General features: G+C 40.1%; 1 protein-coding gene across 2 annotated transcripts in view; it reads right to left on the bottom strand.

The window, feature by feature from the left end:
- MND1 (meiotic nuclear divisions 1) overlaps positions 1 to 16,324 on the bottom strand; it is a 72,480-nt gene that overhangs the window by 55,936 nt on the left and 220 nt on the right. For both annotated transcript variants that reach the window (XM_059695310.1, XM_059695309.1), the window contains exons 2-4: positions 12,242 to 12,307; positions 7,799 to 7,856; positions 3,223 to 3,371 (exon numbers count right to left, since the gene is read on the bottom strand). In XM_059695310.1, the coding sequence (XP_059551293.1) occupies positions 3,223 to 3,371; positions 7,799 to 7,856; positions 12,242 to 12,307 (273 nt within the window). The remainder of the gene's footprint in view (positions 1 to 3,222; positions 3,372 to 7,798; positions 7,857 to 12,241; positions 12,308 to 16,324) is intronic.

A 16,324-nucleotide genomic window follows, 5' to 3' on the forward strand; every position in this document is an offset into this window, starting at 1 on the left:
CTAGCAAGAATCTCTTGCTTATTTCTATTAAAACTAGTGGCCTGGTGCACGGATTCGTGCACATTGAAAGGAAATTAATTAGAAGAAAGATTCATGCAGTAATTACATTACTGCAAAAATTACATGTCAAAATAGTATATATAATAGTGTTATAAAATTAAAACACACGTGTGATTGGCACCAGTGAGCTTTATATGTATTGCTCATGCATGAGTCGTTTATTTTTAAACTGCCAGTGTGTATTATATGTACCAGTCAGACGGACGTAAGGTTGGTCACTTAGCCTTTTGTATATATAGACTAGAGGCCCAGTGGATGAAATTTGTGCCCGGGTAGGGTCCCTAGGCCTGGACGACGATCAGGGCTGATCTGTGAGGCAACCAGTGGGCCGATTGGGGGGCCCCCACTGGCACCTGCTTTGACTGGCCTGGGGGGCAGCTCCTGCATTGAGCATCTGCCCCCTGGTGGTCAGTACACATCATAACAACCAATTGTTCAGCCAGTCGTTCAGCCATTCTGTCAATTTAAATGTTAGGCTTTTATTATATAGGATTTGCTAAGCTCCTCCACTTGCTAAGTAGAGATTATGCTAAATCCAAAGGCAAAAATATGAAAAGTGCTCATTTGGCCTTTTTTCTCAAAGTCAAAGTTTCTTTGGCTGGTAAAGTTAACCAAGAAATGCTTAGTCAGCACCTGATATATCCAGCTGCAGTCATGAGCTGCCTGGAGGAAAGTAATATATAACACCAGAAACACCAAACATAAAGAAACAAATTGATAACATAGACTTCAACAAAATTAAACACTTTTGCTCCTCAAAACAGTTAAGAGAATAAAAAGATGAACTACAGACTGGGAGAAAAACATTTGGAAAGCATTTATCTGATATAGGATTTATACCCAGAAAGTATAGAGAACTCTCTAAACTGAATAATAAAAATAAACAACCTGATTTCTTTAAAATATGTTTTTATTGATTTCAGAAAGGAAGAGAGAGGGAGAGAGAGATAGAAACATCAATGATGAGAGAGAATCATTGATAGGCTGCCTCCTGTACACTCCCCACTGGGGATCAAGCCGCAACCTGAACATATGCCCTAGACCGAAATTGAACCCAGGACCCTTCAGTCCGCAGGCTGACCCTCTATCCACTGAGCCAAACTGGCTAGGGCACAACCTGATTTTTTAAAAGGCAAAAAGATCTGTTAAAGACACTTCATCAATGAAGATATATAAATGACAAATAAACACATGCAAGGATGCTCAAATTATTAGTCATCGTGGAAATGGAAATTAAAACCACAAGATATCACTATGCACTTACTACAACAGGTATCATACCAAGTATTATTCAGGATGTGGAGGGACTGGAACTCTGATACATAGCTAGTGGGAATATCAAATAGCACAACACTATGGAAAACAGTTTGGTAATCTCTTAAAAGTTAAACTACGCCTACCCTATGATCCATCTATTCCTTCCTGAGATTTACCCATTATAAATGAAAACAAATGTTCATACAAAGACATATATAAATATCCATAGCAGCTTTATTTCTAATAACCCAAACAAAAAACCCAAATGTCCATCAATAGGTAAACAAACTATTGTACATCCATACAACGGAATGCCACTTAGCAATAAAAAGCGAATGATCAATACATACAGCAACATGGATACATCTTAAATAATTATACTGAGTAAAAGAAGCCAGGAAAGAGAGTACTTACTGTATGATTCCATTTATAAAAAATTCTAGGAAATAAAAACTAATGCATAGTGACAGAGAGCAAATCGGTACTTGTCTGGGGATGGGGCAAGGGAACAGTGGGCAGGAAAGAAAGAATGAAAAGGGGAATGAAAAAACTTTCTGGTGTGATGGGAATCATTATCTTGACTGTGGTGATGGTTTCATGAATGTATACGTGTGTCAAACATCAATTTATAAACTTTAAATATAAGAATATAAGCAGTTCTTGTATGCCAATTATTCCTCAATAAAGTTTTTAATTGCAAAACTTTTTGAAAAAAATGCTGAGTGATGGCCCTAGCCAGTTTGGCTTAGTGGATAGAGCTTCGCCTGCAGACTGAATGGTCCCAGGTTCGATTCAGGTCAAAGGCACATGCCCCGGTTGTAGTCTAGATCCCCAGTAGGGGGTGTGCAGGAGGCAGCTAATCAATGATTCTCTTTCATCATTGATTCTCTTTCATCACTGATGTTTCTATCTCTCCCTGTCCCTTCCTCTCTGAAATCAATAAAAATATGCTATAAAAAATAAAAAATTGCTGAGTGATGCATGTCATTTCCTCACAGGAAAAAAAAAATGCGGCATCATGTTTAAGAGATAAAACATGGGCAAAGGATCTGAACTGATAGGTCTCTAAGAAAGATATACAAATGGTCAGTAGACACATGAAAAGATGTTCAACATCCTTAGTCATCAGGGCAATGGAAATCAAAACAATAATGAGATACCACTGAAATGACTAAAGTCAAAAAGTCAGGTAGTGACAAGTTTTGGTGAGAAAGTGATGAAATTGGTAGGAATGCAGAATAGTGCAACTCCTTAGAAAACAGTCTGAAGTTTTTCAGTTAAGCATAATCCTATATAATAAAAAGCTAAATGCAATGGTCCCCTCGGAAGTTTGACCAGGAGTTCGATCACTTGCTATGACATGCGCTGACCACCATGTGGTGGCGTGGAACATGGCAGGCAACCAGTGGTGGCAGTGGGGCGCTGAGGGAGTGAGAGAAGGAAAAGGCGGGGAGGCCTGGAGGCGGGGAACCTGATCAGCCCTGTTCGCCGGTTAGGCCTAGGGACCCTACCCGTGCACGATTTTTGTGCACTGGACCTCTAGTGTTATCATGTGATGCAGCAATTCCTAAGGGAGATGAAAGCAAATTTTTACACATAAACTAATACAAGATGTGCATTTGGTAGTGAGAAGGGGGTGGGTATTACAGAACTCTCTGTACCTCCCCATCAGTTTTTCTGTAAATCTAAAAGGATCTAAAATATTAGATAACAATATTATGGCATGTGGGAAGATGAAAGTTAAAACATTCTAAGATTCTGATGGGAGAAAGAGATGTTGATTATCTTTAGACTTTGAGTCAAATAATATATGTGAAAAATTTAACAGAAACCACTAACTGAAAAGATTAAAAAAAAATTATTTTTTACAAAGCAAATATATATTTTTTAACTGCGGTGGCTTACCTGAGACTCCAGAGCCTCCAACTTACGTTTCCTTGCATGAAGGGCTTTACTGGGAAAAGCCCAATAATAATTAGAGGTTCCAATCCTCTCACAGTCAACCATGCCATCATCAACTAAGCTTTGAAGAACTTCTTTCACTGACATAGCAGCTAAAAGATATAATTTTTAAAGATATATCATGTAATACCCTTTGTAATACTTTAAGCAATAAAACTAAAAAAAAGATATATCATAAATAAAATTAAAAGGCCAATAAGTGGAGAAATGCAACAAATATTATAGGTCAAGAGTTAATAATTTAATAAATAAGGAGCTTTCAAAAATAGTAACAAAAAAGCCCAATACTGCAACAGAAAAACAAAAGAAGTATATCAATGGGCATCTATAAAATATACATGGTCAATAAACAAGAAAATGTTGAACCACATTAATAATTAAAGAAGTAAAATAAAGCAATGAGATTTAATATTTTGACTATCAAATTAAAAACACTAAAAAAAATAAAGGGTTCAGGAAAATGGGTACTCTCAACATGGGTACCCTCAGCAGCATGTATCTAAAGCTTTAGGTTTATGCGGGCCTTTTGTGTAGAAATTCCACTATTTATAAATTCAGCCAAAGAAAATAATGATGGCTGTACATAAGGATGCCTGTCAAAGCAGTTTTCAATAGTAAAAAGTTGGGAACCAGTCCAATAACGGGACTTTTAAAAGTATTTTATTGTAATTGAATATATGCAATCATTACAGTTATGTTATAAAATATTTAATGGCATGGTAAAAAATATTCAAAATGTGTAATACAGAATGTATTATGTCAAAAATAAATTTAAAAGACAGTATACACTAATGTGACAGTGGTTATTTTGAGTAACAGGTTAAGACGCAATTTTTCTTTCTTTTTACTCATTTTTCTTTTTCCAACAATAAACACATATTGCCATTTTTGCTAAGAAAACAAAAATAAAGCTATTATGAAAAATAATAAAAAAATAAACTGAACAAGTTTAAAAATCAGAAAAACATTTTTAAAAATAGCATGTAAAAAATACAAAGCCATATTTCACAAATACTTGAAAATTCATGAACAATTCTTATTTTCTATTCAATAAAACTATACCAAGAAATTACCCATATTTTAATGTCCATTTTGATTTTTCCTAGAGCAGATTCCCAAATACAATAAAATCTATTTTAAAATTAAAGATTTAATATATAAATAAAATTGACACCAACTAAGTGTCACATTCAACCTCACTTGTAAAGAAGTACAAACTGAAATGTCAAAAACTTCTAAAAGTGAAAACACAGTTCTGAGAAATGAATGTGAGTTTAATTTAATATAGTCTTTCCTGAGGTAATTTGAGAATACATATAAAAAGTCTAAGACTACACAAGTCTCCATTTTCTATTCTATTCCCTCTGAAGTAATATGAGATATGGAAAAAATTTATGAGGGGGAGAGGAAGGAGTAAATGGGCAGAGCACAGAGGATTTTAGGACAGTGAAAGTACTCTGTATCCTTTCTAATAAAAGATAAAAAGGGTAATTAACTGTACCTCGGCTACGTTTCCCATTGGCTAATCAGCAAGATATGCAAATTAACTCCAACAAAGATGGCGGACGGCAACCACGCAGCTGAAGCAAGCAGGAGGTTTGCTTGCTCCAGTGATGGAGGAAGCCAAGGTTCCCCGCCTGCTGTGGCCTCAGAGCTGGAGCGAGCAGGACGGCAACAAGGTTTCAATTATAGAAGCCAAACAAACCCCAGATACCTGCTTTCAGCCAGCCGCGGCCTCAGAGCGGGGAGCGCCATTGATGGCAACAGAGTTTCAATTATAGAAGGTAAATAAATCCCAGAATAAAAAAAAAAATAAAAAAAGGAGAGGCTGGGAGCTTCAGTTGCCGGCCAGCCTGAAAACAGCCCTCAGCCCCTCACCCAGACTGGCCAGGCACCCCAGTGGGGACCCCCACCCTAAAGGGGGTGTGGCCAGCCTGGAAACAGCCATCATCCCCTCATCCAGGCTGGCCAGGCACCCCAGTGGGGACCCCCACCCTGAAGGGGGTGTGACCAGCTGCAAACAGCTATCAGCCCCTCACCCAGGCTGGCCAGGCACCCAAGTGGGACCCCCACCCTGATCTGGACACCCTTCAGGTCAAACCAGCCGGCCCCCACCCATGCACCAGGCCTCTATCCTATATAGTAAATGGGTAATATGCAAACTGACCCCAATAGCAGAAAGACTGGGAATGACTGGTCACTATGACACACACTGACCACCAGGGGGCAGACGCTCAATGCAGGAGCTGCCCTCTGGTGGTCAGTGCGGTCCTACATGGGGGAGCTCTGCTCAGCCACAAGCCAGGCTGATGGCTGCCAGTATAGCGGTGGTGGTGGGAGCCTCTCCTGCCTCCTCAGCAGCACTAAGGATGTCCGACTGCAGCTTAGGTCTGTTCCCCGCTGGCAAGTGGACATCCCCCGAGGGCTGCTGGGCTGCCAGAGGGATGTCTGATTGCCAGCTTAGGCCCAATCCCCTGGGGAGCAGGCCTAAGCCAGCAGATGGTCATCCCCCGAGGGGTCCCAGACTGCGAGAGGGCACAGGCTGGGCTGAGGGACCACCCCCCCACCCCCCGCCGAGTGCACAAATTTTTGTGCACCGGGACTCTAGTAATACCATAATGATAGATCCGTGTCATTATACATTTGTCCAAACCCATAGAATGTACAACACCAAGCATGAACCCTAATGTAAACAATTGACTTTGGGTGATTATGATGTGTCGATGCAGGTTCATCAATGGTAATAAATGTACCACTGTTGAGTGATGTTGATAACAGAAGCTCTGCATGTTGGGAGTGGAAGACAGGAAGTATATGAGAAATCTCTGTATGTACCTTCCTCTCAATCTTTCTGTGAACCTAAAACTACTCTAAAAAAAGTCTTTTAGAAAAAAATTTATAGATACCATGTTAATTGCACATTAAATTTAGCAGCAAAATTTGGGAACAACGTAGATGTTCAACAATGGGTAACAGGCTAAGCAAATCATGGCACGGTAGGTAGTTATATAATTAAACATTAAAAGACGCAGGTGTTGTACATAATGTTCTTCTTTTTTTTTTTTTAAATGAGAACTAGATGGCTCAATAGGACTTCTCTCGGAGATAATTTTCTTAAAAGCATATGACATAGGTAAATGTGAATGATATGTAATATGAAAAAAAAAAAAGACATGAACACAAAACTGTATATGCAGCATAGTTCTTTCTCAGAGAAATGGACAGATACATACATACAAAGACAAACAGAACCTAAAAATAATTCATCAAAATATACCAAAATGTTTAACAGTGATGGTCTCATGAACAACTTTTATTTTCAGTATATTCTTTATAATTTCCAAATCTGTTAAAATAAGCATGTAGTTTACGTAATCAGAAAGTAAGGTTTAAAAAAATATGTATCCAGTGTGGCTGGTGTGGTTCAGTGGTTAAGCATTGACCTATGAGCTAGGAAGTCATGGTCCGATTCCTGGTCAGGGCATATGCCCAGTTGTGGGGCATGTAGGAGGCAGCTGACCAATGATTCTCTCTCATCATTGCTGTTTCTATCTCCCTCCCTCTCCTTTCCTCTCTGAAATTTATAAAAAATATATTTAAAAATAAAAAATAAATATGTATCCTATGTAGTGGGTTTAACAGTGACCATTCAAAAGATAACCCCAGAACCTGTGAATGTGACTACATTTGAAAAAGCATCTGTACAGGTATAATTAAGGATCTCCAGATGAAATCATCCTGGATTTTGGCTGGGTCACAAATTCAATGGCATGTGTCCTTGTAAGAGACAGAAGGGGAGGTAACAAAGGGGAAGGCCACGTGAAGACAGAGGCAGAGATTAGAATGATGTGTCTGTACGTCAAGCACTGCTGGCAGCCACCAGAAGGTTGGAGAGAAACGTGAAATGGATTCTCCTTCTGAGCCTCCAAAAGTAGTCAACTCTGTTGACACCTTGATTTTTGACTTCTGGTCTCCAGAACTAAGAGAATAAATTTCTGCTGTGTCAAGCTACCAAGTTTGTCGTAATTTGCTGCTACAGAAAATGAAGACACCAGGTAAAGACAAAAAGTAACATTTAACAAATATTAAAACATACATGAACAGTTTTTACTTCTTTTGAGGTAAATTATGTCCATAAGTAGATAAATGTGTATATTTGCATGTATGTATATATGTGTGTACATGGACATACATGCACACTCCATTTTAATTTTCCTAGAGCAGATACTCCAAACACAGGAATCATGGCCATGACCCAAAGACATCATGTAAAGACTTTATGAGGGGGAGGGAGGTAGAAGTAGAGGCAGAGCACAGAGGATTTTTAGGCAGTGAAAATACTCTGCATAATACCATAATGATGGATCTGTGTCACTTATACGTTTGTTTAATGTATATATTACACATTATACATTTACAAACATTCATCTCTAGAAATTTGTTCCCATAAAGTGAAAGACTGTAGCAGAAAAGAGGACCAATATTTCCCTACATATTTCGGCACATCTTTGATACTTACTAATGCCTTTCTCTTTGGGAGCAATCTTCTCCATGTCTTTTAATTGAAATACATCTTTCTGTTTTTTTTAAAAAAAAATTAAAAAGAAATGAAAAACATGTATTTATTTTCTACTATATACTTATATTTACCATAATTCTGTTCCTACATAAAACACTGTACTAAAAAACTATACCTGGAAATGAACAATGCAATAGAATCAAACATTTTGGAGCTAGTAGAAACTGAAATTATCTTGTTTAATACCATAGAAGTTAAAATGGACAGGTTTTGCATGAACATACAAATCTTAAAGTAACTGGAGAACAGCTTCCCACTGAAGTATAAAAACTAGTTACAATGAATCATTTGTTAACACGAGATAATCTAGCTTCTCTGACACTGATTTTAAGAAAATACAAACAGTATTTTGCTTAGCATATATCATACATTACAGATTTAACAGTTCCAACTAAAAACAAAACAGCCAACTGTCAAGAATTGTTAATATTTAGTTTCATGGAAGAGCTACACTTAAAAAATAGGAAAATTATATATTCATAGCTGCCTATCAATCATTTTTATACATGTTGTATGTCCACCAAATTAAAACATTATGGGAACCTATATATGTAGAATATTTAATCTTACAGTTACTTCTTTCTTTTGGTAATAAGTTTTGGTTAAAGTGATGAAAAAAACTTGGATAACCAAAATAAAATATTCAAGATGGAAGTACTCAGCAATTAGAAGATAATTATTGTGATAATTGTTTTGAAATCGGGATCTACGTATTCTAAAATGAACTTGAAAAGGCAACTTCAATATGATGAAAATTGGACTTCCTAAAAATTTAAAACTTCTGCTCATCCAAGGGTACTATTAAGAAATTGAAAACACAAATACTGATTTAGAAGACAATACTCATAAAACATATACCTGACAAAAGACTGGTACCTGGGTATACATCCTCCCACTAAAGACAAATTGATGGATGGATAAAGGAGTAGACAGATGAATACATAAGTGATAAAGCAAGTAGAGTAAAATGTTAATGGTAGAATTTAAAAGTGGGATACATAGGTATCACTGTAAAATTCTTTCATAATAAAATGTTGGAAAAAGTAACTTCATCTCACTACACTTAAAGATTTACTAAATTAAGGAAATTGCTAAGTCATTGATCTTAGGGTGTGAAATCAATTTTTGCACATCTGGGAATAAACTGTTTAAAGATAATTCTGTAAGGTCTCAGAGAACATGCAATAAATTACTGGCTTTAGGTGTCTAATGCATTTTAAAAAATCAATTAATCAAATCTATTTGCAAATGCTTCAGATTCCCTGGATAAAAAACATGAACTCACTGAGACATCTCCCTATATGTGGTCATCAAGGAGGAGCCCCAGACATACTGGCTGCCCAGTGGGGTTGCTGTGCAAACGAATGAGCTTGCAAAGAACTAGCTTCAGAACTAAAATGTGGTCATTTAAGTGGCAGAGAAAATGGTCTCAAGTATATACTAGTTTTCCCCAGCATTAAACAGAGATAATGAAGGACAGATGAACACAATGTTCTTCTAGCCCTTAAAAAAAAAATGTGTAAGCTACCGCTAGATAACTTTTAATTAAGCACTTATGACCTGGGCATTATAATGTTTTATATAGATTAGCTCATTTAATTCTTATACCAACACTGTGAGCTGGGTACAGTTATTATCATCTTCCTTAATAGACGAGAAAACTGAGACTTAGGTTAAATAACTTCCTTAAAGTCACATAGTTATTAGGTGAAACAGACTTCAGGTACAACAAGTTCTCTATCATTGAGCTATACTTTTAGCATGTTCTTAAGCATTAACAGGCAAAGAATTCTTTTTGTAGTACATTAGCAACTTCAAATATATACATATATGTATTCATATGAATGACTATGTAACATGTCCCAAAAAATGTATACACACCTTAATAGCTGATAACTCACTTAATTTTCACTCCTTTTCAGGTTTAACTGATTTAAAATAATGGGTGAAGCCAGACTAAGCTTTGAACAAAGAAAATTTATCCTAAAGTGCCACTAGACTTTTTTTTAATCAGGATACATAAAAAATAAAGTTTATGATACAAAACTGGCAACAATTGACAAACCAAGGGTGCAAAAGTAACAAACTTAATAAAAAAATAAAAATAATAATAAAAAAGTAATAAAAATATTATTATTTTTTATTTCAGAGAGGAATGCAGAGGGAGAGAAAGAAACGTCAATGATGAAAGAGAATCATTGATCGGCTGCCTCCTGCATGCACCTTACTGGGGATCAAGACTGCAACCTGGGCACATGCCCTTGACTGGAATCGAATCCGGGCCCCTTCAATCTGCAGGCTGACGCTCTATCCACTGAGCCAAACCGGCTAGGGCCAAAATGATTCTTGATGTTTGCGATTCCACTGCTTCATATTATCAGCAGTGCCTGGACCAGAACAGTCATCAGTTTAAAAACAAGCATTGACAAAAAAAGATTCATTTTTATAGATTCCTTTAAATTTGAAAATGAACTGTAGGGTAATAAATACTGACTTTATAATCATTCAAAGTATGTATACATTTTTGGGGGACACCCTGTATAGGGGAATATATGAACTGAAATCAATCAATCAATTAATACAATTACAGTCATGCACTGCATAATGACATTTCAGTCAACATGCCATCCTATATAATAAAGAGGTAATAAGAAAATTGACCATCACACCCTCGCACAAGCTGGCCACCACAAGATGGCTGGCAGGGGAGGGCAGTTGGGGGGTACCAGGCCTGCAGGGGTGGGCAATTGGGGGGTCCAGGCCAGCAGGGGAGGGCAGTTGGTGGGGACCAGGTCAGCAGGGGAGGGCATTTGGGGGGGGACTGGGCCGGCAGGGGAGGGCAGTTGAGGGCGACGGGACCAACAGGGTAGGGCAGTTGGGAGCGATCAGGCTGGCAGGGGAGCAGTTAGGCATCGATCAGGCTGGCAGGGGAGTAGTTAGGAGGCGATCAGGCTGGCAGGCAGAAGTGGTTAGGGGCAATCAGGCAGACAGGCAGGTGAGTGGTTGGAAGTCAGCAGTCCCAGATTGTGAGAGGGATGTCCGACTGCCGGTTTAGGACATCTCCCAAGGGGTCCCAGATTGAAGAGGGTGCAGGCTGGGCTGAGGGACATCCCCCCCTCTAGTCTATAATAATAAAAGCATAATATGCTAATTAGACTGGACACCCTTCCGGATGAAACCAGGGCTGCCTGGGTCCTGGGTGCTTGCTGGCGGCTGGAGGGAAGCCTGGGTCCAGGGTGCCAGAGAGAAGCCGGTGCCAGCAGCTGGGGGAAGGAAGGCCTACTCTTGCATGAATTTCGTGCATCGGGCCTCTAATATGATTATAACAGAGCTGAAAAATTCCTATCGCCTAGTGATGTTGTAGCTAGCCATCTCATAGTGCAGCTTACGCACGTGTTGTGGAGATGCTGGTGTAAACAAACCTACTACGCTGCCAGCTGTATTGCACATACAATTATGTCCAGTATATAATCCTACATAATAAAAGGCTAATATGCAAATTGTCCCCTTGACCGGGAGTTCGACTAGTGGCCTCCCCCTGGCCAGCTGTATTACTTTCAGGCAGAAAGAGGACACAATCAAATATATGCTTCAGCCCTAGCCGGTTTGGCTCAGTGGATAGAGCGTCGGCCTGCGGACTGAAGGGTCCCAGGTTCAATTCTGGTCAAGGGCATGTACCTTGGTTGGGGGCACATCCCCAGTGGGGGGTGTGCAGGAGGCAGCTGATCGATGTTTCTCTCTCATGGATGTTGCTAACTCTCTATCCCTCACCCTTCCTCTCTGTAAAAAAATCAATAAAATATATAAAATATATATATATATGCTTCAGAAATATAATTCTGGGTCTAGTGTGTAGGACAGTCTGGATAGAAGAGACTCTGTGAACACTGGGATAAGGTTATTCTCTCATAGCTCACAAACACCACAAATATTTGCAGAACTTTATTCATTCTTCAGGAAATTGGTGAGTACTGATCTCTAATAAAAAAAAAAAAAGAAGGTACAGTTAAGCCCTTAGCTGGTATGGCTCAATTGATTGGACTGTAGGCCCGTACACAAAAGGTGGCAGGTTCAATTCCCGGTCAGGGCACATGCCCAGGTTGCAGGTTGGATCCCTACCTTTATGCTAGAAGCAAACTACCAATGTTTTTCTCTCACATCGATGTTTCTCTTTCTCTCTCTCTCTCTCTCTCTCTCTCTCTCTCTCTCTCTCTCTCTCTCTCTCTCTCTCTCTCTCTCCATACCTGTCTCTAAAATTGATGAAAAAGCATATCCTCGGGTGAGGACTAAAAAAAAAAAAAAAAGGTACAGTTAATACTGGATGACATATATGTAAGGAAAAAATTGTGCAAAATACTAAAAATCTTAGGGAAAATGACTTACCGTCTCAAAAAAAATTTCCATCATGCGGGCTCTCTTTTCCTCTACGCTCAGTCCTTTTTTCTTCGACTAAAGCACAAAATTTAAAAAGTAGACACTGAATTTTTTTAAACACTGCATTTTAAAACAACTTGGCCTGAAACATTACCAGAAATGTTATGTATGATCTTGCCTGGTACCAACAGGCTTGATAACGGTCACAGCAACGCCTCAAGACTGACTTGAACTATTCCATGATTATAGGTCAAGCCTTGTGGTAGGTGCTGCCAGTACAGAGCCTGGCATTCTGTATAAATTCATTAGTTATCAAACGATCCCGTGGCAAGTCACTGTATTTACCTTCGATAGACTTACAATCTGTCAAAGAAAATACATAGATACAACTATTTATAATTGATGAACAGGAACATGCACAAATTGTTACCCAGAGCAGATTGAATTGCTACCCAGGTCAGAATGAGTTAATTCCACTCAGGTAGGGAGGGAGAGTTCACTAGGAAAGTCAGAGACGAGGAGGATTTTGGTGAGTGGAGAAATGGTGAGAAAAGGGTCCAGGGAAGACCATATAGAGGCACAGATGAGAATTACATTTTAGCAAGACAGTTGTAGTAGCACTGTGGAGGGTGGGCTGGAGGAAGGAAAACCTATCCAAGTAGAAAATGGAGCCCATGTCAGGTTACTATCATCCTCTAACTATTGTTTAGCCAACCTGAAATTAAGATAATATGTAACTAAATGCATGTTAATAATAAATTTTACTATATGTTATTTACAGTCCAAAATAAAGATTAAAAAAAGAAGCCAAATTTCCTCAATTCACAGAAAATAACAAAAGAGAATGAGAACCATCATCTCTAGTGTTCTAATAGAGGACTCTGCACTAATGTTTCTTAAGAAACATCTGCATCTTTCTCAAACATTTCACATAAAAAAATAAGTTTAAAACGTTATACCACTAAAAATGCAGACATAAATAAAACAATTAAAGATCGATCATATGCAACCAAAACCTCCATCAGAAAATGAGAGCCCATGACACATGGAAGGATTTGGAATTGCCATTCTGAATAGGTATATACCAGAGAATGAGTCTTTATTCTATTACAGGTCCTGGAACCCACCAACTCATCTTCACAGCAATAAATGACCCTGTGTTCCTTGATGAGTCATATGGGTAAAATAAATATCTTAAAGTTTGTATTTTTCTCCTTTCCCCCTGTCTACTCTCAAACACTGCGGTTCCCCAGAATTCTCTATCAATGCCCTCTTCCCCTCACACCTTTTCTTTGATCTCATCTGCTTTCACGGTTTTAACTAACACACCGGGTCCTCAAATCTTTACATATGAGTCCTTGAGTGTGTTCCTGAGCTTCGATCTCCTGTATCTACCTGTCCGCTGGACAGACTTCAAACTCAGGAGGTCTGAACTGAACTCCTCCTCTCCCACGTCTACTCGCCAAACCTGCTGTTGCAGATCTTGAGTTCAGTTAGATACCACCGAGTTGCCCAGGCCGGAACAGCAGCCTGGCAGTTATCCTAGTTTCTTCCTCTTATCCCACAGCCAACGAATCACCAACTTCTGCCCATTCAGTGCTTAACTATTTCACAAATCTACAGTCTGCTCCATCCTACCACCTCTACCCCAATTCAGACCTTCATTCTCTGTCTCCTGCAAGACAGCTGCAGTTCCCTAAGCACACCTTGTTGCACCTTCGAAGTTGAGGTTCTGCACTGTCAAAAGCCTTCAGGGCTCCTAACCATCCAGAAGTCTCCAACACCCTGGAAAGGATGCCCACAGGCCCTCCATCACCTGGTCCCAATCTACTCTCACAGGTACCACTCCTCACCTCAAATTTTACATGAAAACCTGGAGAGCTAAGCAATCTGAGCTGTAATACAAAAAAACTACTTGTAATTCTCCACACAGAGAATGTTCTTTCCCATTTCGGTGCCTTTAAAAATGTTGTTCTACCTAAAACACCTTCTCCGCTCCCCGATTCAAAACTCCAAAAAGTCTCCCAAGGCTTCAGTTAGGCATTCTCTAACTGAACTTCTCTGAGCTCACGGGTTGGGCAGAGTGTCATTCCACGTGTTCCCAGAATACAACTTCATCATCACATCTTACTACAGTTAAAAAGGTGTGTTTACTTGTCTCAGCGGCCTGGAAATCTTCAGAACACGGGCTGCCTTTGCCTTCCCAGAGCTCAGTGCCGCGTTAGGCAGAGCAGGCATAAAGGCCAGGCCTTACTTTCAGAACCAAGCATCTAAAAGCTCTTTTACTTAATACTTAAAGTTAAAGAAAATCTCCTGATACTATAAGTGAGAGATGCCTTCAAATTAGTAAGTAAGGGGACTCAAAACCTGACTTGAGGACAACAAAGGGACCATCTCCAATTAGGAGTCACAGAATTCCTAACGTCAGCCCTGCTGACCAATTACAATAAAATTTTGCAAAACCAAAAGGAGATGGTATCTGCCGCCCTCCGAAGTGGCAGGATACTCTGCATTTCTCCACTTCCCAAATATACTTCTGGACTTATAACTGTTTACCCAGCAAGACCGACCAAGTCAAAACAGCTATTAATTCACTATCAGGAAAGAGAAGGTCATCTCTGATTTTAAAAAAAATGCTAAATTTAATGCTTAATCATTAACAAAAAAATAGGAAGGATAGGGCTTACAAAAAGTTTTCTGATTTGTTTCATGCATCTCCATTGTCAGAGATAAGCATCTGAAAAGAGTTAACATTAAGTATTAGGTGACTTATGAGTAGAGAGCGACTGGGTAAAGGGACAAAGTTAACGCATGTGTGATAGTTGTCAGTATTCGTTCTATGGGGCCAATAACGCTATAGAGAAACGTGATACCACAGAGCCCTGGTAAGAGAGTCAGTCAAGCGTGGTCCTGTTTGGCTTCTTACATCCTTTCATGCCCAGGTGGCTGGGAGGGTAGTTTAACCACAAAGCGGCCGTTATCAGTTATAATTACATCTGGACAAGAACCTTCACATAAACAGCGTAAACCTAAATGCTTGTCTACCATTAATTAGCTCGGCAAAAAATAACGGCCACTGCACTAAATGAAGATATTAAAATCTTAGGTCTGTTTAATTAGATGTTGATTCTCTGCCAACAGAAGCAGAAAAACAACAACAAAAAGCCAGCATGAAACTTGGAAGATTTATGCAAATGACTTGATGACCATGAAGACATTAAGTTCCCGGAGGACCTGGCGCCCTCCCAGGTGCGTCCCTAACGAAGCGACCCACTCCCTGCCCACCAGCTGCCCCGGCCCCAAAGGGAGATGCCTGTCCTTTGGGGGGAAAAAACAACTGATTTCCAAAGAAATCATCTGAAGTGAAGAGTCCCTGGGTTACGTATGAAATTGAGAGCAGCTCAGACACGTTCTCTACCCGTTGTGATGCATAAACCCACTCAATGGTCCAAGATCAAGGGAGGAAGGTGGGACCAGGGCGTCCTGCCAGGTCTCGGGTTCCCCTAAGGCAGCGGTTCTCAACCTGTGGGTCGCCACCCCTTTGGGGGTCAAACGACCCTTTCACAGGGGTTGCCTAAGACCATCGGAAAACACATATATAATTACATATTGTTTTTGTGATTAATCACTATGCTTTAATGATGTTCAATTTGTAACAATGAAAATACATCCTGCAGATCAGATATTTACATTACAATTCATAACAGTAGCAACATTACAGTTATGCAGTAGCAACGAAGATAATTTTATGGTTGGGGGTCACCACAACATGAGGAACTGTATTAAGGGGGCGCGGCGTTAGGAAGGTTGAGAACCACTGCCCTAAGGGGCTGCCCGGAGGGGGCGGCAGGCGGGGAGAGGGGCACCGGTTCGGAAGTGACTCCAGGTCCCGGGGGGCAGAGGGTTTGCGATGCTCGGGTCACGCTCCCGAACGCGCCGGGGTCTAACCACACCCGCCCGGGAGACAGCCGCCGGCCGCGGGGAGCAGCGGGGCGGGGAGCAGGCGGGAGTCCGTGGCCCCGGGGCGCAGGGGGCGGGGGTCCCGGCGCTGCGCCTCGGCCTCCGGCTCCGGCGGCGGAGGCAGGTGGGCGG

The sequence above is a fragment of the Myotis daubentonii genome, chromosome 5 (genome assembly GCF_963259705.1).
Source record: "Myotis daubentonii chromosome 5, mMyoDau2.1, whole genome shotgun sequence".
In the NCBI taxonomy this organism is placed as follows: domain Eukaryota; kingdom Metazoa; phylum Chordata; class Mammalia; order Chiroptera; family Vespertilionidae; genus Myotis; species Myotis daubentonii.